The sequence below is a fragment of the Cnephaeus nilssonii genome (assembly GCF_951640355.1).
Source record: "Cnephaeus nilssonii genome assembly, chromosome: 22".
Classification (NCBI taxonomy): domain Eukaryota; kingdom Metazoa; phylum Chordata; class Mammalia; order Chiroptera; family Vespertilionidae; genus Cnephaeus; species Cnephaeus nilssonii.
In genome coordinates, this window is record NC_137093.1 from 25,501,860 (window position 1) to 25,524,306 (window position 22,447).

Below are 22,447 nucleotides of genomic sequence, written 5' to 3' on the forward strand. Positions count from 1 at the left end.
GTGGGGACTAAGGGAGAACAGACAGGACCGCAGGGCCTCACACCCCGGGTCCTTCCTTCCACAGCAGGAGCTGGGGGTGCAGAGAAGGGGGTGATGTTCTCAGGGACACACAGCAAAGCAGAGCAACACCGGGAGGGGTGCAGCGTGAGGCAAGCAGAGAGGCTGATGGGAGGAACCCGGTGACGTCCTGCCTCCTCAGTGGCTGTCACGGGAGGAGGGGACACGGGGACAGCGGGTCATGGGCACATCATGGATGACTGCTTAACAGGGTCAAACACTTTATTCGCAGGCCTTTTGTTTTTGTTTGGGGACATACAGGCTTCCTGCCGTCCAGAGGAAGAGGGAGCGGTGTCTGGCTGCAAGAGGTTTTGGGGGCTCGCCTCGGGGCTCGGTCCCGTCCCCTCTGCCTGCGGCTGGCCCCGGGGCCCCCCCCTGCTGTGGGATAAGGCACTGTGTGTTCTGCAGGAGGGTGCTCACGGCTGGCTGGTGGACAACGAGGCGCCTCCTCAGGGGCTGCGAAGCTGAGGCTGCTGAGGGTCGAGTTGAACGTGGGTCTCTGGCGAGGAGGCCTCGGGCTGTGGAGACAGCCCGGCGGGGGTGGCACCGCTGCCTCCTCTGGCCCTGGCGTGGTGGCTTCAGGACGGAATCATGCCTTTATTTCTTTTGCGGTCGGCCATGGTTCTCCGGTTGTGATTGGCGCGTGTAGACTTGTTCGCTTCCTTCTTCCTGCGTTCCTGGGTTGTCTCGCGGTTCTGCCCGTGGCCCCGGGGGCTGCCGGCCACTGCTGCTGAGCTGTCATGTCGGTACCTGAGGGAGGGACAACCCACCCCCAGAACCATCAGCCAGAGGAGCTCCGCTTGAAGATCCCCGGGGAAGGGCACGCAGCTTGGGCCAGGCCACCCGTGCCCCACCTCCCAGCGGGCGGGGACGTGGAGCCTCGCTGGGGCAGGGCTCTGGGCCCTGGCAGCTGTGCCTGGTATTGCTCTTCTCTGAGCCTGGCCTGCAGACGGGACCCTGGCTAGGCGGTGAGGAAGGACCAGCAGGTGGGCAGCCCACGCTAGGAGAGGAGGAAGGCCTGGGGATGGCGGCCGCCAAAGACCAAGTGCCTTTCTGGGCTCTTTCCATGTCAGTCTGCCTGACACCAGCCAGCAGGCTGGGCACACCGGCTCTCACACGAGGTGGCACACTCCTCCGGCGTCTGTCGAGTATCGGGGATAAGGGTGGGCCGCAGAGCTGGGCCACCTGGGCTTCCCGGATGGGTTCCCTCCCACCAGAAACAGCCTGAAATGCTCACCCCTTCCTGGCGAGAAAGGCCATGCGCCTGGCTTCTGCCTTCTCCCGTAGCACCGCAGGGTCCTGCACAAAGTGGTCGGGCTGCGGAGGGAGGGGGAGGGAGAATCACGCGTCGTCCCAGAGCCCCAGGCTGTGGTGAGACTGACGGACTGAGTCTCGTAGACGCCTCCATGCCGGCATGGAGGAGCCACAGCACCGCAGGGCCAGGCCCCAGAGGCCTCCTCTGTCCCTCCCCCCAATCCCCCAAGGGGGAGGCGGCACAGGGACTGAGTGAGGGTCCTGGACGGCATGGTGGGGGGTGACCACAGCTGGAACGTAACGCTGATGAATGGGAGCCATGCGGGCCGGTGGCCTGGCCCTGGACACATGTGAATTTATCACCCTGGGAGGGGGCCCGAGGGGACCCAGGGGTCCTGGCTGCCCCTCCATTCGACCTGAGCATCACCGCCTTTCACTGTCCTGTATGCTGAGGTTCTAGTTAAGATTCTATTGGAAGAAAACATTTAGCTGCTAAAATGTACATTTTCAAACCCGCCAGCCCAGATGGCCTCCCAGGGCCCTGGGCTCTAACGCTGCTCTGATTTCAGGAATTGCCATCCTGGGCACGGAGGCGGCAGCCGCCCTCTCCCGGCCCCAGGCTCCTGGGCCCAGGGAACCCAGCAGCTCAAAGGCCCGGCCTCTGATCCATTCGCCTCTGATCCATTCCCTGGGCAGCGGAGGCGAGGCCTCAGCCAGCGGCTCTCCGAGCAGACGTCTGGGCCTGAAGGTGCCCTCTTCCCCCGCAGTGAGGCCGGGCTGCCTCCAGGCCGACAGGAGGGGTACAGTGCTCTCCGGTTGCCCTTTAGAACTGCACCCTCCTCCCTTCGTCTGCCACCTGCCGAGGAGGTACCTTGGGGGCCTCGTCTTCAGCTTCCTCCTCCTCCTCGTCATCCTCCTCCTGCCCTTCGGTGGGCACTTTGGTTCTTAGCACTTGAGGGATGGTGAAGGGCCTGCGGTGTAGAGAGACACAGCATTAAACTCAGAGCCTCAGGGCAGAGGGAACTGGGCGGGTGAGGGGCCTGATGGGGCAGGCTCAGGAGGCTGCGAAAAACGAAAGTGCTTTCCCAGCCAGATTTGCTCCAGCCCTGGATTCCCTGAGGGTACCAGGGTCTGATGTACGGGCGGGGGGGCGCGGGGGGAGAGCGGGGGACTGAGCTTGGGCTGGGGGGCTCTCTAGTTCAATTTTCTTTTTTTTCCTTTTTTTAATATATTTTATTGATTTATTACAGTGAGGAAGAGAGAGGGACAGAGTCAGAAACATTGATGAGAGAGAAACATCGACCAGCTGCCTCCTGCACACCCCCTACTGGGGATGTGCCCGCAACCAAGGTACATGCCCTTGACCGGAATCGAACCTGGGACCTTTCAGTCCGCAGGCCGACGCTCTATCCACTGAGCCAAACCGGTTTCGGCTCTAGTTCAGTTTTCATCATATAAATCCACTGGGAAAGGCTTTCTACAGCTAAGAACAATGTGAAACTACGATATGAAGTTAAATTAGGGGACCCCCCCCTGAGGGTGGGTTGGACCAACCAGCCAAGGGGGTGACTGGGGCTGGAGAGAGCACTGGACTCGGTTTTGGGCCCTGGTTCTGCCACTGACTTGCTCATGTGATCAGGGCCTTGGCTTCCCCACCTGTATCAACAGGAGGCGATGGGAGAGCCCCGGGGCCCGGAAGCCACCCTGCCCCCGGAACGCCACCCCTACCTGCCCCGCGGCCTCACCTGCGGCTGATGAGCTCATCATCGGAGTCCGCATCGTTGGCGCCCACCTGGTTGCCGTCATACGTGTCGTCATACTCATCCTCATAGTCATCGCCGCGGTAGGACGGGCCCTCACCTGGCTGCAGCGGCACCTGCAATGGCAGGCGCGTGGGTCAGAGGGGCCCGGGCCGCTGGTCTCCCCAGCCAGCCTGCGCCCCGCGGCCCGGGACACCTACCTCCTCCACCACCACACTGTACTGCTCGTAGCGCTGCCGCTGCGCCGCCACCTCCCGCTTGTCGTTCAGCAGGCTCCTCACGTTCTCCTCCTTCCTGGCATTGAGGGAGCAGGAAGGAGAGAGGATAGGATAATCAGGCTCTGAAGGCTGTCAAGGGTCCAGAGAGACCCCTCAGGCCGGCACAGACGGGGACAGCTCCTATCAAGCCCTGGTGGGGTGTGGGCAGGCAGGCCTCACCGCTGCTGGTGCCCATGTGACCAGGCCCAGCTCTTTCGAGGCATCCCAGGAGCAGGTGTTAGAATATAAAACACCCTTTAACCAGAAAATTCCCCTTCGAGGCATCCGCCCCAGAGAAACACTGGCTGTGTGCACTAAGAGGTCTGACTGGCGATTTTCTGTTTTCAGCATCGTTTGCTAATCGTGAAAATGGAGAGCAACTAACGCCCATCCCCAGTGAGATGGCTAAATGACCTGGGCCACATCTCTAGGGCGGCAGCTCAAGAATGACGTCGATCTGCTTATGCTGATGGAGAAAGAATTCTGAAGAGGAAAAAACCCGGCCACAGAAAATGCATACAGCACGATCCCATCTGTGTAAACAGTGAAAGCAAGTACGACTGTCTGTTCCTGTGGGCACGTCTATACCCGTGTGTGTAAACGCACAGAGAGGGGTAGTGAGCCCCCACCAAATGACATGGGGACAATGGGGACCCCCAGGAGGCCAGAGTTGTTTGAACCTTTTAAAACAACATTTAGGAAAGAGCAAGGCCACATGTGGCTTTCCTACTGAGCTCAGGGGAGCCCCAGGGGATCTTGGGGTGTGAGGGTCAGGAGGGGTCCTGACCTCTTCCTTTCACCCCCACTTCACCATGGCGGCCTTCTCATTGGCCTGTGTTCAGTGCCTGTCAGACTGCATGGGGGAAAGTGCCTGAAAGCTCCACTCCCGACGTATCCCGGAGGAGGGGACGTGGGTGCAGGGAAGCGGGGGGACTGCCCGGGCAGGCCATGCGCTCCAGCACAGCCACGTGGGGACTCAGGCCTCCTGACTCATAGCTTTGCGAATCTGTAGAAAAACCTGGCTTGTCAGACACAGAGGCCTGTGGAATGTAGTTCTGAGCCCTGCAGGGAAAATCAATATGAGATGCTAGGCAAGAAAATCCAGCTTAGCTGTGAAATCAGGCCTCTGGAATGTACCAAGGGGGAGGGTGGGAGTGGGAAGAGACACGAAGCCATACGCAGCCTCCATAAAAACCTTCTATTAACTGGCTTTTGATACAAGCAGGGGTAGGCGCCTGCGTCTGTGGGGCTGTCTGCCGCGGAGCCTGGGGCAGGTCAGGCCGGCAGCCTCCAGCATAGGCCTGGACTTCTCTCAACAGTCTTTGCTAAGGGCCTACTGTGTGCCAGGCAGGATACTAATATTGAGCTGGGGAGACATTCAGGAAAGAGTAAGCTATGGGTCTGACTTCATGGAACTCACAGTCTAGTGAGGGTGACGGGCAAAGAGCAGACAACATGAAGTGTGCCGAATGGAAGCCGGCATGCCTGGGAACTCAGAGAAGGGAGGCGTGAACTCTGGCTGGCGGGGGGTGGGGGGGGTCCTAGCTTGGGGTCTGGGGAAGGGGTAATGGAGACTCTATGGTGGGAGGGCGTTTGATCAAGACAAGGGGCAATTCCCCATCCACAGAAATCGTTCACCTCACACCAGGAAAGGAGCCTTGTGACCTTGGCCCTTACCTGGCTCTCGTCGCCAAGCTGGGGGCTGGAGAGGAAGTGACAGGGGCCCAGCTTGCCTAAGTGGTTGGTGCCACGGGGAGGAGCACATCTATTGGTTCCCACATTTCCTGAGGGCCTACAAGTGCCAGGCTCTGCGCTGGGCCAGGGACCAGGGGTGCATGAGGCATCACTGCCCCTCTGCCACCCCGTGGCTCCTGTCCACACTGTCCCAGGTGCTGGGAAGCAGGGCGTTTCTGTTGTACCGGTGGCCCTGGCTGTGTGGCTGCACGGCCGGAACGAGAAGCCTGGCAAACTTGCCCACCCTAGCCAGGCCCTGGCAGGGGACACAGCTAGGGACCGAGAAGCCTGGCGCCCTGTCGATCCCATCTAGGGAGGCGTGGCTTTGGCCACACGACCTCATTCGGAGTCAGGAAGAGCTCCGACTTTTTGGCCACAGAACCTTTTTGGGGGAAACAGTTATCACCTTCCAGCACCACTGTTCAGTCCAAAGGCGTTCGGGGACCCACCTGGAACATTCTCCCTCCTTCACTTAGCTGTGCTGTCCCTGCAGCACCTGTGCGGGGTCTCTGCCCACCAGCCACCTTCTGCCTCATCTCCACCCCTAACAGCTCCTCCTTTTGTTCACGTCTTTCCACCCCAGTCCTGGGACCCAGTTCCCCAGTGAGATGTGGGGGATTCTGGAGACTTCTGGGAAAGGTTTCCTGGTCTCTGAGAGATTCGGGAGGACCTGGCCCAGAATGCCTCTGGGCACTGTCATTTCTGGAGTCGTGGCTCACACAGCAGCAGCCACCCAGCAGCTCCCCGAGATAGAAAGGTGCGTCCTTGAGGATGTGGCTGCCACAGGTGAAGCCTAGACGGCCCTGACCTGCAAGTTCTTGTCATCAAGGGGACCGATTTCCTTCCTACTTGAGCCACCAAGTGCCTCCTCGCTGACGAAGAACACAGGCACGTTTTAATTCAGGTGTGACCTGCCTTGCGCTGCTTAATTTCTCCTGTGGCCCTGCGTCCCTCTGCCCTACCCAGGTTAGGACAGGTGTCCCCACCAAGCCCCTCACGCCCCACCCCAGCCCCTCTCCCCCTTTATCACTGCGGACTGCAGGGCCTGTCTTTCCCACGGTCTCTGTGCCGTTTTAAGGCGAAGCCTGGGTGCCCTGTTCACGTCGTCTCCCTACTGTTTAGCTCGGGACCCAGTGCTAGTAAATTGCTTAATAAATATTTGCCGAATGAATAAACAATGACTACACGGAGAAAGGCTTTGCCTCTGCAAACCTCAGCCCTGAGCTGCCCGGGACAATGAGTTCAGTAAACAGCTGCCGCCCAGACTCTCCTGGCGGCCGGGAGCGCCCTGTGCGCAGGGGCACAGCCTTCCTGTCTGCCCCTTGACCCACAGTCCAAGCTACAGAGGCTCATTCTGGCCGGGAACAGCGGCCACTGAAGCAGGAGACCATTCTGGCCTCGGATCTGGGGGTGTTGCAATGTGTGTGACTAAGCAGATTCCAATTGCTTCCTGTCCAGCCAGCCAGATAACTTTATAGCCGGCCTGTGCCCGCTGTCCCAGCACTTGGCCAGCCAAGCTTCCCGCGGCCCTGGGGAGGGGAACAGCCCGGCGCCTCCCTGCACAGCACTCCCTGCAGCAGCCTGCGATTCTGCCACTGGGGATCCTGTGGTAAGAACAGGCCAGGTCCCGCCCTGTCTGGACGGCACGGTCTCCGTCACGTGACGGGGGAAGGGCAGGCTGCACTCGTCCAGCAGGGCCCAGATTTCTGGATTTCATGGACCACCGCCACGCAGGGCACTCTGGGAGACCAGCACGGTGTGGTGAACGTCTGGTTTTCGCCGTTCTCTCCTATGCTGTCCTCGGTGCCACCACAGCTGACCCTCAGTCCCTCCCATGGGTTCCCCTTCCCAAGTCAGGTGATCTTTCCAAAACCAAGGGCACTGGCTCGGGGGAGCACCGCCACCTCCCCGTGGCCTCGGGGCCGCTGCCCCGGCTGTTCTCTCCGCGTGGAAGCGTCTCCTTCCCCACTTTGCACGGCCCTGTCCTCCTCCTTCCTCTCCTGGTCCCAGGTCATGTCCTCAGCGGAGCCTTCCCGCCGGGATTGATCGCAGCCCCTGCCAGAGGCTTGGAGGTGTGCTCACTCCACCTGTAGCACCTGTTATGACTGACTTTACGCTGCTGTTTGATGAACTGATCAGCACAAACTCATGTGTGCTGGGGCCATGTCTGCTTCACTCCCGCTACATCCAGGACCTAATCAATGGGAGGCCATGAGCACTGGCCAACTATTTGTTGACTGAATGAATAAATCATGAATGGTCTTTCAACGCCAAAAAGGAAGAGAGGACATGAACTAAATACAGTATGGAGAAAGGCCTTAAAGGAAACACGCTCGCCTCTGGAAAGCTCCCTCAGGGCGGGTCCTGACTGTCCTTTGGCCGCAGACTGGAGAAGCCAGGTCTTGGAGAGGCTTTCTGGGGAGCACTGCCCCGCTCCCCACCCAGAGGCCCGACGGCCGGCATATCCCACAATGCACGGCGAAGGGAAGAGCTTGGGCCCCTCTGGCCTTCTGCTACCAACGAGGAGAACTCACTGAAAACCACCCTGTGCAGAGATGGAGCCTGAAGTATAATTTTTTTGTGTATTTTTTGTTTTGTTTTGTTTTTTGCTGCTGCTCCAAAATGGATTTTTAACTGTTGTGATGATTCTGAAGTACAAGTGTTAAAGAACCCGCACCCAGCTGAACACAAGCAAGCGAGCACAGAGGTCTCAGGCTGCGGGGAGCCCAGTTTCCTCAGGATGAAGCCCGTGGTTTCTCTCGCTTTCTCACTGCGCTTGCAGAGTTGGGGTGCCTGCAACCCCGCAGCCCACTGTACTCACCTCCTGCCCTTGTGTACCCGGCTCAGGTCCACCGAGTCCCTGCTGAACACGTCAAACTCATCGTTCTGGAACACGTTGTGACGAGATGTCAGCAGAGGCGTCGGGTCTGGCTTCATCTCTCTGGAGGGAGGGGGCACAGAGAGCAGTTGAAGGGGGACTTGCCAGCTAACGCCCACCTGTAGCCCACTCCCCTTTACCACTCTCCTTCAACAGCCACACCTGGGACACAATCTGAACACCTGCCCTCCTGGCCCCTGCCTGGAATGACCCGCACTTTACACAAAGCTCTCCCTCAGTCCCGCTTCCCATTCACAGATTTTCTTAAAAGTCCCCTCCCTCATTGGCTGCTCACGACAGCCCTCTGAGGTAGGCAGCCAGAGATCACTCAACCTCTTTGTGCCTCAGTGCCTTCATCTGTAAAATGGGCACAAAGCGGCTGAAAAGCTTGTCCAAGGGCAGAGCTAACTCAATCCACTTGTTTGATAAGCATCATTTGCTCATGGGAGAAACACCCATTCACGCACTCATTCTGCTTTCCCACGGGCCCTCAGGGAAGCAGCGGGGCAAACTCAGAGAGGGCCGCTCTGGAGGGAGTGAGAAGCTCGGGCCGTGAGTCCTCAGGGGTCTCCTGGGAAGTGGCAATGCCGGGGCAGGCCAGTCCCTGGGGAGCTCTGCAGGGCTCAGCAGCCCCTCACACCCCGTGTCCACTCCTCTTCCCACAGAGTGCGGGGCGGGGGGGTGCGGCGGGGGGGAGTCCAGCTGTGCGCTCTGCCCTACGGGGCCTGTGAGAACCTCCTGAGGGGACATTAGTTTCAATGGTCGGGAAACAGCGCTCTGGGGCGAGAGCGAGCTGAGTCCTGGGACACGAGGGGAGGGAGAGTGGGCCGCAGAGGAGCGAAGACGGGGCCCTGACGAGGCCCGCAGAGCACCTCTGGCCGGGCCCCGGGCAGGCGGGCGGCGGGAGCCTCCTCCCCGGTCTCCCCACCTGTCCAGGCCGCGGTCCAGCTGGCGGAGGGCAGGGGCCAGCCGCTCCTCCAGGATGTTGTTGATCACCTGCTCCGGGTCGTAGCCGTAGTGCTCCAGGCAGGCCAGGATGAAGCCCTCCCCGAGGTCCGGCAGCAGGTCCTTCACCTGGGAGATGAGCGAGTCCAGCTCCACACCACTCACGGGGGCGCCCAGGGCGGCGGCGGCCCCCAAGCACTGTGGGAGAGACAGGGGAGGAGGGGGAGGTGAGGCCAGGTGCGTGCTGGGGCAACAGGCCCCAAACAGCCCTGGGCCGGGACTCCGGGGCCCGGTGCGAGTCCTGCCCTCCCTAGCCATAGGCCCTCGGCCAAGGGCCCACGTCCCTCCGCGCCTCCACGGCCTCCCTGCGGGAAGGGCTCAGGGGCCGACCAGCTGAGCTGCTTCCGGCCGTGCGACCTTGGGAGGTGCTTCTCCCCGAGCCTCAGCCTCCTCCTTACAGACAGCACTCACATGCCACCGCCTCAGAGGTGGCTGCCACTGGTTTAAGGAAATAATGCACATATAGAGCCGCGCACAGAGCCTGGCACCGGCTCGACTCTCCACAAACAGCCTCAGCTTCTACTACCCAGGTCCCTGCAGCGCCAACCAGCTGGCGGCTGGCCATGGGGGCGCAGCCTCCAGTCCGGGCCATGTGGATGCTTCCCTGTAATTAGACGCTTTTCGCTAAGGGAGTCCGTTTATAGACTGCTTGATGTGGCTTCAGGTTGTCGGGCTTTTCATTTACGGAAATTCCCAAATAAAAAACAACAAAACCTTCCATGACTCGGCTAAGAAGCCAAGTGGGGAGGAGGGTGGGCAGGGGTGGAGGGGACTGTCATTCCCCAAGGCCCGCGACAGTGAGGGCACCTGGGCTCTCAGAAGCAGGGCAGCGTCCGTTAACGAGGCACCGAGGGCCGGCCACGTCCGGAGAGCTCCACGCAGCAGCCCTGGGCATCCCAACAACCTCAGGGAGCGGGACGGCGACGAGCCCCACCTGACAGATGAGGAACCACGGCTCGAAGGCGGGGACGCTGCCTAAGGCCACGTGGCTGGCGAGGGGCAGGACCCCGATAGACCCCTGAGCTGCCTGACCCCAGAGACGGGGTGGTCTTAATCCCTAAGTCACGTTGCCTCCAGACACACGGGAAGAGGCCTAGGCTCAGTCCAGCCACAGACCTGGTGGTTCTGGAAAAGCCTGGAGAGGCAGCACGAGAGGAGGGGTTCCCACACGGGCTCAGGGGGGGCCCGCACCCTACGGAGGGGCTGCCCGGGGGCCACGCAGTGAGACCTGACACCGCACCAGCTGCACCAGAGCGGCGCCACGGCACCTGCTCAGAGGATTGCTGCACCCGATGGAGGGGACACGGAGGCTTTGACGGCTCAGGAGACTAGCTCGCCTTACACTGGCCCCGCACGCCAGCTCAGGACTCTGTCTAAGGCAGCGCAGGCCGACAGGCCGGTCGAGGCTGCCCATCCCCCTCTGACCCCCCTCCCCCGGGGCAGGAACCAAGAAGGGAGGTTTCCCCTGCCCCGACCCCTCAGACGAGGACAGGAGCGGCTGCCGCGGGGAAAGCGCTACCCAGACACACCTCCTCGTCCTCCGAGTTCTCTGGGCGTGAGGCCGCTCCGCTGACTGGCTCCCCGGTCGCCACGCCGCCATTGAGATCCTCGGCCACTGGGGGGTCTTTAGCATCTGTGGGTTTCCGTCGGTCCACCCCTTCCCACGCACTCTCAACCGCCTGGAGGATGTAGGCAGCACGTGTCTCGTCTCTGAGGACGTGTTAAGGGGTCTCTCTTGGGGACCACAGCCTCTCTGCTCCCTCGGCTCGGAGGCAGCGTCATTTCTCAGTCCCTCGCCAGCATCTATCACGTGGCTTCTGCCAGGGCCGTCTGGGCTGCACCCCGGGCGGCACCAAGGCCCCTGGGCTGCATGAGGAACCGGGCTCAGGCCTGGGCAGGGGTCTAGGGGAAGCCAGGGGCCTGTGTGCTCTCGGGTAAACCTCCCTCTGCTTCCCTGGGCCCCAGCAGCCCAGCCCTGGCCGGGTCAGGCCAGGCCCCATCCCGGTGCTGTGAGAAGGATACAAGACGGACGAGGCCTGCTGCAGCAAGCTGACGTCATCAGCCACAGGGAAGAGCGCATCGTAGTCCCGGAGGAACCTGCCAGACAGACAGCAGATGGGAGGGACGGGCTGGGGCCACAGGGCACTGGCCTGCTGTGGGCCACTCCCCGTGCCTGCTGCCCAACCACCAATTCCAGAACCTGAGACCGCGGCGATTACGGCAGGGGCTCGGTTATGCGAGGCCTGTGGGGACCGATGAAGCACCGTGGGCCTGTCCCACGGCTGGTCCCAGCTCAGCCACACTCACCTCTTCTCCTGCAGCAAAGAGCTGAAGATCTGCAGGAACTCTTCGATGAAGCCCTGAATGTTGTCACAGCTGCAACAGGACACCAGGGGAGCTGAGCTCACTCCCCGCGGAGGAGCTGCCGCTGCTTCCCGCCCGCCCCGCCCTGCGCAAGGCCTCTGGCCAGTTGGAGGAAAGAGGCTTTTTTTTCTTGGTTTCCCTTCCTGCTCTTCCTGCTCAGCAACTCGGAAGCAGGCGAGGGGGCAGGTAGTGAGGGCGATGGCCCTGCCGGGCTGGGGGCGGAGGCTTTCCGCCTGGGGGGGCGGCGCCCACGGGCTTACCTGCTTTCTAGGATGGGGAGAAGGCAGATCTGGTACAGGAGGGTGTGGAAAACCTCCAGTAGCTTCTTCCTGGAGTGGGACAGCCTCTGCCACAGGTCACCTAGCAGCCTTTGAAGGCCCAGGGGAAGGAAGAAATAGAGGGAGCTTAATCCCACTCCACCCAGCTCCACCCCGTACACACCCGGGCTCAGAAGGCCTCACAGCTCACTGCTGACCCAGGCTCTGAGAGGCTGGCTGGTCCCAGGGTCACTTCTGGTTCAGTGCCCCTCCCCCCTCCCCAGCAACAGCTTCGAGCCGTTAGCAAGAGCTTAGAGCAGCAGCTGAGGGGAAAGGGCTGCGATGCCGGGGCCAGGAGGCTGCTGGGTAGGGATGCACCAGCCAAAGGTGCATGGTCCTTGGTCCCACCCGTCGCCTTGGAGATGGGGATGCTGAAGCAGGGCCTGTGCTCAGGCTTCTCTCACCCACAACACCACCCAGAGTTTTGTCCCCGCCTCACCTGCTGTCTTCAAGCCTCCTCTTCTTCATCGCAGACTCCAGCTCAGGAATTGCTATTTCGTAAAAGGAAGCGAGTCTGTGGAGGCACACGTGGGTAAAAGGCTACATTCGTTCATCAACACGCCACTTCGTTAGACAAGCAAAGCAAACCCAAGGGAGTAGGAAGGCGCATTTCTTGCTCCCAAGTTATCTCCACAATTTTCTCAGCTCGGAGGCAGCGTCATTTCTCAGTCCCTCGCCAGCATCTATCACATGGCTTCTGCCAGGGCGGTCTGGGCTGCACCCCGGGCGGCACCAAGGCCCCTGGGCTGCATGAGGAACCGGGCTCGGGCCTGGGCAGGGGTCTAGGGGAAGCCAGCTGCCTGTGTGCTCTCGGGTAAACCTCCCTCTGCTCCCCTGGGCCCCAGCAGCCCATCTCTGGCTGGGTCAGGCCAGGCCCCATCCCAGTGGCTGTGAGGATACAAGATTGTCCCACTGCGGCGGGTCCCAGGAAGTGACTAGCAGCCACGTCTCCCATTCCGATGGGAGACCATCTGACAGGCTCATTCTAACAGAGCAACGAGACGGCCACCCAGGACTCACTGAGGTTTGAGAAACAAACACAGGCCTCTCTCTTTTGTGCTCAAAAACTTCTAGCCGCTGCCTACCCCACCCATGCACGAATTCATGCACCAAGCCTCTAATACATACACACACACACACACACACACACACTGAGTGGCCAGATTATTATGCGTTCAGAGCTCATAATAATCTGGCCTGAGACAGTGCTGCATTCGTAGCACGTACTCTGTGAATGTTTACAGGCAAATGTTTGTCAACTGGCTGATTTCTGGCAACTTCTAGCCGAATATAATGCCACATGTAGCCGAGGGTGACTAGGCCAAAAGAGGCAGGGCTTAAGGGGCCCAGGGGATGGCACGCAGAAGACAGAGAGGGGATTTTGGCCCAGGTGCAGGTGTTGCCAGGATACACTGCTGGTGGAGAGTCAGGTGGAACAACTCCATGGAGGGTGATCTGGCGAGGTCTATCAACATTTAAAATGCACATAGCATCTGCCCCTGCAATGCTACGTCTAGGAATTCAGTCCTCAGAAATACTTGCGGAAGTGCAAGATGGGTGTGCAAAGTTATTCTTTTGTTTTGTTTTGATGGTTTGCAATTTTATTTTTCAATTACAGTTTACATTCGGTATTATTTTGTATTAGTTTCAGGTGCACAACATAGTGTTAGACAACCAAAAAGTTATTCTTTATAGCATTTTTTTGTAATAGCAAACAACTGAAAAAAATCCTATGGGGTCTGGTATCCCATGCAATGGAATTCTATCTAGCCATGCCAGACACTGAGGGTGCTTTATGCACTGACATACATCAAATTTAAAGGTACAGTGCACTCAGCACATAGAGCACTCATATGTCAGCAATACACCTTAAAAGGGGCCGGGTGATATATAATACGCATACTTGCTTATACATGCCTGTTTATATGCATATCTCCGGAAAATTCTACATAAAAACTAAGCACAATGGTTCTGTATGAGGAACAGATTAGAGTAGGGGAGAGGGAGACGTCACTATATATTTCATACTTTTTTGAGTTTTGGACCGTGTGTATGTATTATTCATTCATAAAACAGAGAGAGATGCAGGTGCACTCAAGTGCAAACTTAAGAGGAAGGAGAGTTGTCATGAGAGGATTAGCGAAGCTGTTGGGTGACTCGCAGAAAGTTCTCGGGATGAGGTCATGCATTTGCTCAGTGGGCGTGCCTGGCCTCCAGCACAGTTGAACAGGCTGGGCCGGCCCCAGGCTGTGTGTGGGTCAAAGGCAGTGTCATTTGGCAAAAATGTTTCCCTCTCTTCCCCCCTCACCCTGAGAGGCCCGGCTGCTCCCCTGCCTCCACTGTCCCTCGCAGGAAAGTCCGTTCGCCCCAAAATTAACCCCAACTCCAAAGACCCTTTCAAAAGCTACCTGCGCCGCATTTGAGGAGCTGCTGTAACGAAATGGGAAAAAGCCTGTGAGAAGTGAAAATGAGCAGGCACCAGAGTCTACGGATCACGTGATCTGCCAGTGATTTCCATTTCCTACCTTTTGGGATTTTCCAAATTCCTACAAGCATTTGCCAGATTTACCATGAGAAAAGATGCCTTTCCAACAAAATGGACAGCTCCAGTCCCAGCCTAACCCCTTTCTTCTTTCAGAAATGCTTTATTCTAACATTCTTGGGGAGGCTGATCAATCTTAACATCTGATCGTCACCAGCTGAGGTGATCCAATACGAGTCAGGCACCACTGCCACCTGGCACATGTCAGCGCTAGGTCAATGTTTTGTCGCATGGGCGAGTCAACGGCTGGGTGGCCTGGCGGCTGGGCGGACAGAGCTGGACAGCTCCCAGGAGCGCCTTCAGACAGTGGAGAAGGATGCCTGGCAAGAGCAATAGCCAGAGGCCAGCCCCGCAGTTGCCAGGCAACATGCAGGTTACAGCCCATGCCCTGCACCCCTTTCTTCCTGCACCACACCAACAGGAGTCTGATCTGTCTACTGCCGTGTCCCCAGGCTGGAGTGGGGCTCTGAGCACCCAGGAAACCCTTGCTGAATGAGGGTGTGAACTAGGCCCTCTACTTCATCCGCCAGAACGATCGCGGTACCTGTAACAGAAGTCGTGTTTCTGGAAGGTTTGGCAAGCCAACGGGAAGATATCCAGAAAGGCCCAGAGCGTAGTGCAGGTGTCACAAAGGTAGAGGACAATGTCCTTTAACTCCTGTTGCCGAAAGGAAACACTGCGTTACTCTCCTCGCCCCCGTTACAGCTCTGTAGAGCAGTGGTTCTCAACCTTTCTAATGCCGCGACCCTTTAATACAGTTCCTCATGTTGTGGTGACCCCCAACCATAAAATTATTTTCATTGCTACTTCATAACTGTAATTTTGCTACTGTTATGAATCGTAATGTAAATATCTGTGTTTTCCGATGGTCTTAGGCGACCCTGCTAGCGGTTCTCAACCTGTAGGTCGCGACCCAAAGGCTGAGAACCGCTACTGTAGAGCCAAGACATGTCTGCTTTTGCGCACTGCCTCACTCCCAAGGCCCAGCACAGGGCCTGGCACATGCCAGGGGCTCCGCAGCACAAATTCACTGAATGAATGAACAGCTCAAACAATAGCACACGAATGAACCTGTTGAACTGAACTAAACTCCTGCCCCCTGAATTCTAGTTCCCTGTTCGTTCCACTACTCCCTAATCGAAGCTTCCAGAGAAGAATGAAAGCCTGCTGAAGTGCTCTTAACGTGACAGGAACAGCTGCTTATGGAATTGGGGAAAAGGGACCATGAGCAGGGCAACCTCACCAGGAGAGGCATGTCACTCGGGGTCAACCGGCCCCTCTCTTCAAGCTTCTGGGGTGTGGAGCTGGCCCCGTCCCCTTGCAAACCGCTGTGCTGGAGGATATTGCTGAAGACCTGTGAGACACAGAGGTGACTCTCCCACCAGCTCGAACCAGCAGCTCGGACCCCTGCCTGCCCCAGGGGTGGGTGATCTGAAAGCTGCCGTGGCCTCTGGAACCTATGCCAGTGCTCTCAGGACACCAGCTGAGACAATGACCCGCTCAGAGAGCAGGGTCAGGGTGCACACTGTGAAACAGAGATGATGGGGGAGTCTCTTTACAGGATTATGGTGAGGATGAAAAAGATAAAATGTATGCAAAGCCCCCAGAATCATGCAGATGTTATCCAACTGGAGAGGCTGGGCAAGTGTACGGTAATATTTAAGATATATATTCAGTTATATATAATGTGGTTTTAATCCCCTGTAGATGGCATTTATGGAAACTATGCTGAAATAAAAGACAAATTAACAGTGAGGGGGAAACAGCGCCATGGTAAAATCATGTAAATCGCTGACTGACGTGCCACCTTTAAGTATGCTAGTGTCCCCCGGAGACTCACAGATGTTCAAGTCCCTTATATAAAGTGGCGTCGTATTTGCAGATAACCTACACCCATCATCCGTATACTTTAAATCATCTCTAGATTACTTACAATGCCTCATCCAATGTAAATGCTATATAAATAGTGGTTATACTGTACGGTTTAAGAAATGACAAGAAAAAAAGTCTGTACATTTTCAGCACAGACACAACCATCACAGGCCTAACTATTTAGTACACATCAGCAACAATGTCACATTTAAAAAAATACGTTTTCGCCCTGACCGGTTTGGCTCAGTGGATAGAGCGTTGGCCTGTGGACTGAAGGGTCCCAGGTTCGATTCCCGTCAAGGGCATGTACCTTGGTTGCGGGCACATCCCCAGCAGGGGGTGTGCAGGAGGCAGCTGACTGATGCTTCTCTCTCATCGATGTTTCTAACTCTCTATCCCTCTCCCTTCCTCTCTGTAAAAAATCAATAAAATATATTTTAAAAAAATACGTTTTCGATCCCTGGTTGTTTGAATCCCCAGATGCAGAACCCATGGATACAGAGAGGGCCGAATGTATTCTAAAAGTTACCATGAACAGTGAATTCTCTTGGTGATGGGATGGAATCATAGGGGAATATTAATCTTCTCTTTTTGTTTGTTTTTTATATTTCCCCATTTTTTATAATGAGCATTATTATTTCATGAAATGATTTTATAAAACTTGATAGCTCTTATTTGAGAAACCTAGCTCTCTAGAGGGGTTCTTAGAGGATATGGCTGTCAGCAAACACACAGCGCAATCCAAGCCTTTCTGTACAAGTGCGGTACTTGACGGCCCTTAGAGCTCCATCCTGTTCAAGAGGGGACAGAGCGAACGTGAAGTGGTGTGTGAGAAGCAGGACGCTGAGACCTGCTGGGGATGGGAGGCGAGTGGGGAGTAAACCTTTCTCCCAGGAGCAGGAAAGTCAAGGTCACCATCAGGTGGGGAGGGGATCTGCTTCCCAAGCTCGTCCTCCCTCCCCGGGGCAGGCTGAGAGCCGGTACCTGAAGGATGGTGGGCATGCTCTCATCCAGGTCATTGTAGTAACTTGGCTGCTGGTTAAAGATGTTTCCTGAAAAGAGAAGCGAACGGTGGGAATTGGGGAGAGAGTGGGGGCGGAGAGGATATCTTACAGAGGGTTGCCGGCAGGTTCTGGGCCTTTCTCCCCTTTCCTAAGCCTGCCTGAACTAGAGCAGTCCTGGCCCCGGCCCCTGCTGGCACCCAGCTTTGGCCCAGCCTAGAAACTTCCCAGGGTTGGGGAGGAACTTGTGTGGTACAATTTAACCTTTTAAGCACCTCTGCCTAGCGAATTACGTAAAAGGCCTGCCCCGGTCAGACCAGCTCACCTGACATCCCCAGGGAGGGATCACGCTTGGGCACTGTGCCTTACGTGACCGCATCGGCTATGAAAGTGGGAGTTAGTCATCCAGGAAAATTAGGAGATAGGATCTCTTTTCTCAAGAAATCTGGATGCCAAATCCAGGATTCTTGCCAGGCCACGTCTTCGATATTGTGAAGGAATCGAAGGAGACATTTCTTTGGAAATTCACCCTCTGCTTTTGAATATCCTAGCCATGCCAAGCGATCCCACTCCAAGGTGAGAGGCCTGCAAGGGACAGGACACCCTCCCCAGTCCTGGCATTGCACCTCCTCCTTTGCACCATCCTCAACCTCAGAGAGCAAGCCCTGCCCCCTCCTTCTCTAGGAAGTGACCTCCCATAAGGCAGGTGTCACCTTCTCCAGGCAATATCTCCTGACCAAGGCATTAGGAGGTCTCCTCCCATAATTCCCAGGGCCACACCATGGTCCCCTCCGAACCCGAACGACCTGGCACGGGGGAAGGCACTCTCTCAGATCTTTCCCATGCGTAAGCCTGGGTAACAGGGATTTTTATAAGCATCAAAAGATATCAGATTTCACAATCTACCCTTGGGGACTTTGAAGTCCCTTTCCTCTCCTTTATCTGATTCTGATGATGGCGAAGAACTTTTGATCTCTTAAAGAAATCATTTAGAAGGTATGGGACAGCACCCTGGCACGTTTGGCTCAGTTGGCTGGAGCATCTTCCCATGCACCCAAGGGTTGCGGTAAAATCATGGACATCTTTTACCACTTACCGGTCAGGGCACATGCCCAGGTCTTGGGTTTGACCCCCAGTCAGGACATGGGAGGCAACAGATCGATGTTTCTCTCTTGCATCAATGTTTCTCTCTCCCTCTCCCTTCCTCTCTCTCTAGAATCAATGAAGGACATATCCTTGGGTGAGGATTTTAAAAATAATTAATAATAATAATAAAACAAACACGGGACAGCAATGGCATCCTTTGAAACATCGCTCCTCAGCCGAAAGAGTTCAGAAACCCAGCTGAAGAGAATGTACTGGGAGTTTGGAACTGTGTCCTACAATTTCAAGGTGAGCAAGACTGACAGGGGTGGGGGGGTGGGGGGGAATAAGGGGGGTGAGCACCTCTCCATGCAGGGCCCACGGCCTTGAGCTGCGATTCAAAGGGCATTGTTCCCTCTGTCGCATCCCAACAAAGCTCCTGTCTCTGATGGAGCCTTCCAGCCCACTGCCTCCGGACAGGATCCAACTGCTGACGTCATTCCTTTCACAACTCAGAGAGTCCTCTCTGAACTCTGCCCCTGTCTGTTCTCGGCAACAATGCAAATCATGTCATTTCTGAGGCGGCCCCATCATCCCTGAGGCAGGGAGTGGCCAAGAACAAGAGCGTGAGAGTCCGGCCTAAGTGACACAAATCCCAGCCTGGCCACTGGTTCGTCACGGCCTCTGACATTTGAAGCTCAGTGTCCTTGTCTGTAAGTGGGAGGTGACCACTATATCACAGGGCTTGTGAGGATCAACTGAGATGACACGAGGAGAGCTCAGCCCCCCAGTAACCACTCAGAGACAGGGTAGCTGTCCCTGCTGCTCTTTCTGTTACCAGCTTCCTGATTCCTTCAACTGCTTAACACACAGCCTCACACGAGGACTCCAGGACCCTCGAGGAACCGTGTGGGACACATTTCTGTCTCCCCTACCCCATCGCCACTCATTTCAGAGTCGACACACATGTATCTAAGTCATTTCCAAGCACCACTCCCCCCCACTGCTGCTCCGAATCCCCCCGCTCTCCTCTAGGCGCCACCTCTGGGACCTCCAGTTCGATTTATGGGGCCATCTCCGTGCACCCCCCCAGACCTACACCCTACACACCTATCATCTTCTTGAGCAGCGGCGAGTTGCCTTTTCCAAAGAGCACGCAGAGGTCCAGGATCTTTGGGATGTCGAACAGGAAGTTGTTGTAGAGGATCTCTCCGAACGCAGAGGGGGAAATGAAGTGATCCTAGGAGCAGGCAGAGAGAGGCTGAGAGACTGAGTGCAGACGCCTTGCAGAGTAAGAGCAAGCGCACGAGAAACAACTCAGGCCCATCACAGGGGACTGGATAGCAAATGAGGCTCCATCCACACTGTGGACACGTCTGAGAGTCCTATATTGACCCAGGGCAACAGCCGTTTCATGTAAAAAGAAGCAACAGTACACGTACACGGTGCAACAGCTGGTTGGGGATTCACTCTAAAATAGTTATGGATGAATTACCAGGATGTCTGGGATCACTTTCAAATACTCCAGAAAAAAAAAAAATCTCTGGAGGAGAGAGAAAATGAGATCGGCAAAATGTTGATAATTGTTTAAGTTGGTTGATGGGTACATGGGGTTCATTATGCTTTTGTGATTTTTGAAAATTTCCATACTAAAAAAGTTTAATAAACCCCACAAGATTCTATTTTTAAAATAAATACACTCACACACACATACCACACACACACACACACACACACATCCCTCTACTGAAAGGGGAAAAAAAATTCCCTAAAGAAACAGGCACCTTAGCAGTAGTTATTGGGGGGAGGGGATTTTGTAGGTAACCTTCACTATTGACAAAATATTTCTGTAATGTTTGTGTTGTTTAGAGACATTATTATTATTATTATTTATCGGTTTTAGAGAGAGGAAGGGATAGAGAGAAACATTGAAGTGAGAGAGAAACACCGATCGGCTACCTCCCGCATGTGCCCCAACTGGGGATGGAACCCACAAGCTGGGTATGTGCCCTGACCAGGGATCGCATCCACCACCTTTTGGTGTACAGAATGGCGCTCCAACCAACCAGCCAGGGCAGCAGCATTATTATTTTGAAAATTGGGGGGTGGGAGGAGTAAAGGTTTTTAAACAGCACATACAAGTTCCTTTCAGAAATCAGAATCAGTATTTCACCCGCTGACGCACGAGAAGAGGCAGAGTCACGCGTCAGCTGGCAAAGGGCCCTCGGCTCCATTGATGAAAACACTGGGTGTAAAGCAGCCGGGCCGGGGAGCTGGAGGATAAGGGAGGCGGCACAGATTTCTTCCCCAACAGCGGGAATAAAGGCAGAGCGGAGACAAAGAGGAAACTCGATACTTCCAGAGCCTTCCTTCCCAGGACGGAGAGGACGCGGAGGTGTTGGGTGTCGGTGGTGGCCTGTCACGGGACCAGGGGCTTACTTTGGATTCCTTGTGAGTGGACATGCGGAGGAAGGTGAGAAAAACACTGCGATGGAGACGCTTCTGCATGTCCGCAACCTCGGGGGCCGGGGCCACCCACTCGTCGAACTTGCGGGGCACATGGTGCAGGTAGGAGTCCAGGCACTTCTGCAGGGTCTCATCGAAGATGACCTAAGCCAGGCAACAGAGGAGAGCAAGGGTTTGTTCCCGACCCCCAAGGGCTTGTGGGAGGACTGAGCAGGGGCTCGTGGCCGGTGGCCAGCACTCCAACCCCAAGGGATGAATGAGCGAGGGCGACACACAAGTTTCTAAAAATGACAGGTTGGAAGGTGTTGTATAAACATCACTGAGATTGTGATACAAGACAGGGCAATCCAAACCACCACTTCCTGTTAAGGATCCAGTGAAAAGAGGAGGGAAAAAAGCATCTCCTAGGAGGAGAGAAACAACAACAGAAACCAACCAAACAGCATGGCATGTGCGTTGTCTTAGCGTTAATTTTGATAGAATGTTACCTGGCACCAGAATTTAGCGTGAGGCAAGGCCAGGAGCCAGTCGAGGTCATTGGCTACGAAGGTGGCGCGCTCCAGGTACTCCTCCACTAGGGCGGGAATGTTGTCTTTAGGGGGCGGTTTGTATAACACAAAATACCGGTCTGCCTTCTGCTCGGGGTGCTACGGATCCAAAAACCACGTGTTAACGTGGCAGAGGTTAGTCAGCGAGGGCCCCTTTGCCAACCCACAGCAATGACAGCACGTGGCTGTTCCAACCGGCGACCCTCCAGGGAGCTTTTAAGCATAAAGAACCAAGTGTCTCTAACAAAGCGGCTTGGTTGCGTGCATCCAGAGAACACTAGGCGGGCATAAACACCATGTTTTTTGTAGAATATTTTCATCACATGGGGAAAGGTTGAGAAAAGAAAAAGCAGGATACAAACCTCTCTAGTTAATATAATCCGTTTTTGGATTAAAAAATAAGGCAGACATTAGATAGATACATAGATAGATAGATAGATAGATAGATAGATAGATAGATAGATAGACAGACAGACAGACAGACAGACAGGTGTAACACATTCACATACAGGCTGAAAAACAGAAGTCTGTGTGTGGGACAACACTCTAAAGCTGATAGCGGTTGTCTCTGGTGGGGAGATTTTGACTTGAAAATGCTTTCCAATTTTAAAAAAATGAAAATGTATTACTTTTTTAAATTATTTTTTTAATTATATAAGTGAGACCTGAGCATCTTCTCTTTCCAAGTTTACAACACTGCAGAGAAGGTGCGCTGCCTGAGACTACACCCCCAGTCCCCGTGTCCGTCCATCCAGTGAGCATCCTGGCAGACCTTCTCTGGGCGTTTCCGTTAAAATGGGCCCACATAAGGTATTTGTTGAGATGCTTCCTCACAGAAATGGTATTATTCTAGATGCATTACGCTATATCCATTTCATACTCAGGAGAAAACACCTCAGTCGTTTTTTTGTAAAGACAAGATGCTAGTCGAGTAGGTGCAGGTCTTGGCTTCGATTCACAAGTTCTCTCTTCCGATCCCTACCTTGCCATGAACAGACCCGACTTTGTTCCCCATAGAGGAGAGCTCAGTCTTCTCCTCTGACTACGTAGGGGCTGCTTTCTCCAGGGGAGATGGTAACAGGAGGGAGACCAGGCAACATCTCAGCTGTTATCAAACACACCCCCACCTCCAGGCCTGTCAGTCCAGGGGGGACAGGAAAATCATGATGATTGCTAGTCTCCTTGACAACCACCTATGCCTCCCTACTGCCTAAGGCAAGTTTTCAAACTGTGGAGTCTTTGGGTTCCACAAGGATTGGGGGGGGGGGGGGTGGAATCTCTTGGGGGGGTCTTTAGGACCCTTCCCATT

General features: G+C 55.7%; 1 protein-coding gene across 2 annotated transcripts in view; it reads right to left on the reverse strand.

Annotated features, from left to right (window-relative positions):
- Positions 1 to 261: 261 nt before the first annotated feature.
- ASCC2 (activating signal cointegrator 1 complex subunit 2) overlaps positions 262 to 22,447 on the reverse strand; it is a 29,345-nt gene continuing 7,159 nt past the window's right edge. The window contains exons 3-20 of one of the 2 annotated variants that reach the window (XM_079762740.1): positions 21,079 to 21,237; positions 20,564 to 20,734; positions 19,235 to 19,364; positions 17,025 to 17,092; positions 15,412 to 15,522; positions 14,713 to 14,825; positions 12,066 to 12,140; positions 11,570 to 11,677; positions 11,253 to 11,321; positions 10,968 to 11,042; positions 10,475 to 10,655; positions 8,869 to 9,083; positions 7,884 to 8,003; positions 3,272 to 3,365; positions 3,057 to 3,187; positions 2,183 to 2,282; positions 1,295 to 1,374; positions 262 to 807 (exon numbers count right to left, since the gene is read on the reverse strand). In XM_079762740.1, coding sequence (XP_079618866.1) covers positions 636 to 807; positions 1,295 to 1,374; positions 2,183 to 2,282; positions 3,057 to 3,187; positions 3,272 to 3,365; positions 7,884 to 8,003; positions 8,869 to 9,083; positions 10,475 to 10,655; positions 10,968 to 11,042; positions 11,253 to 11,321; positions 11,570 to 11,677; positions 12,066 to 12,140; positions 14,713 to 14,825; positions 15,412 to 15,522; positions 17,025 to 17,092; positions 19,235 to 19,364; positions 20,564 to 20,734; positions 21,079 to 21,237 — 2,172 coding nt within the window. In that variant the 3' untranslated portion in view covers positions 262 to 635. The remainder of the gene's footprint in view (positions 808 to 1,294; positions 1,375 to 2,182; positions 2,283 to 3,056; positions 3,188 to 3,271; positions 3,366 to 7,883; positions 8,004 to 8,868; positions 9,084 to 10,474; positions 10,656 to 10,967; positions 11,043 to 11,252; positions 11,322 to 11,569; positions 11,678 to 12,065; positions 12,141 to 14,712; positions 14,826 to 15,411; positions 15,523 to 17,024; positions 17,093 to 19,234; positions 19,365 to 20,563; positions 20,735 to 21,078; positions 21,238 to 22,447) is intronic. The other variant, XM_079762741.1, reaches the window with a different exon arrangement.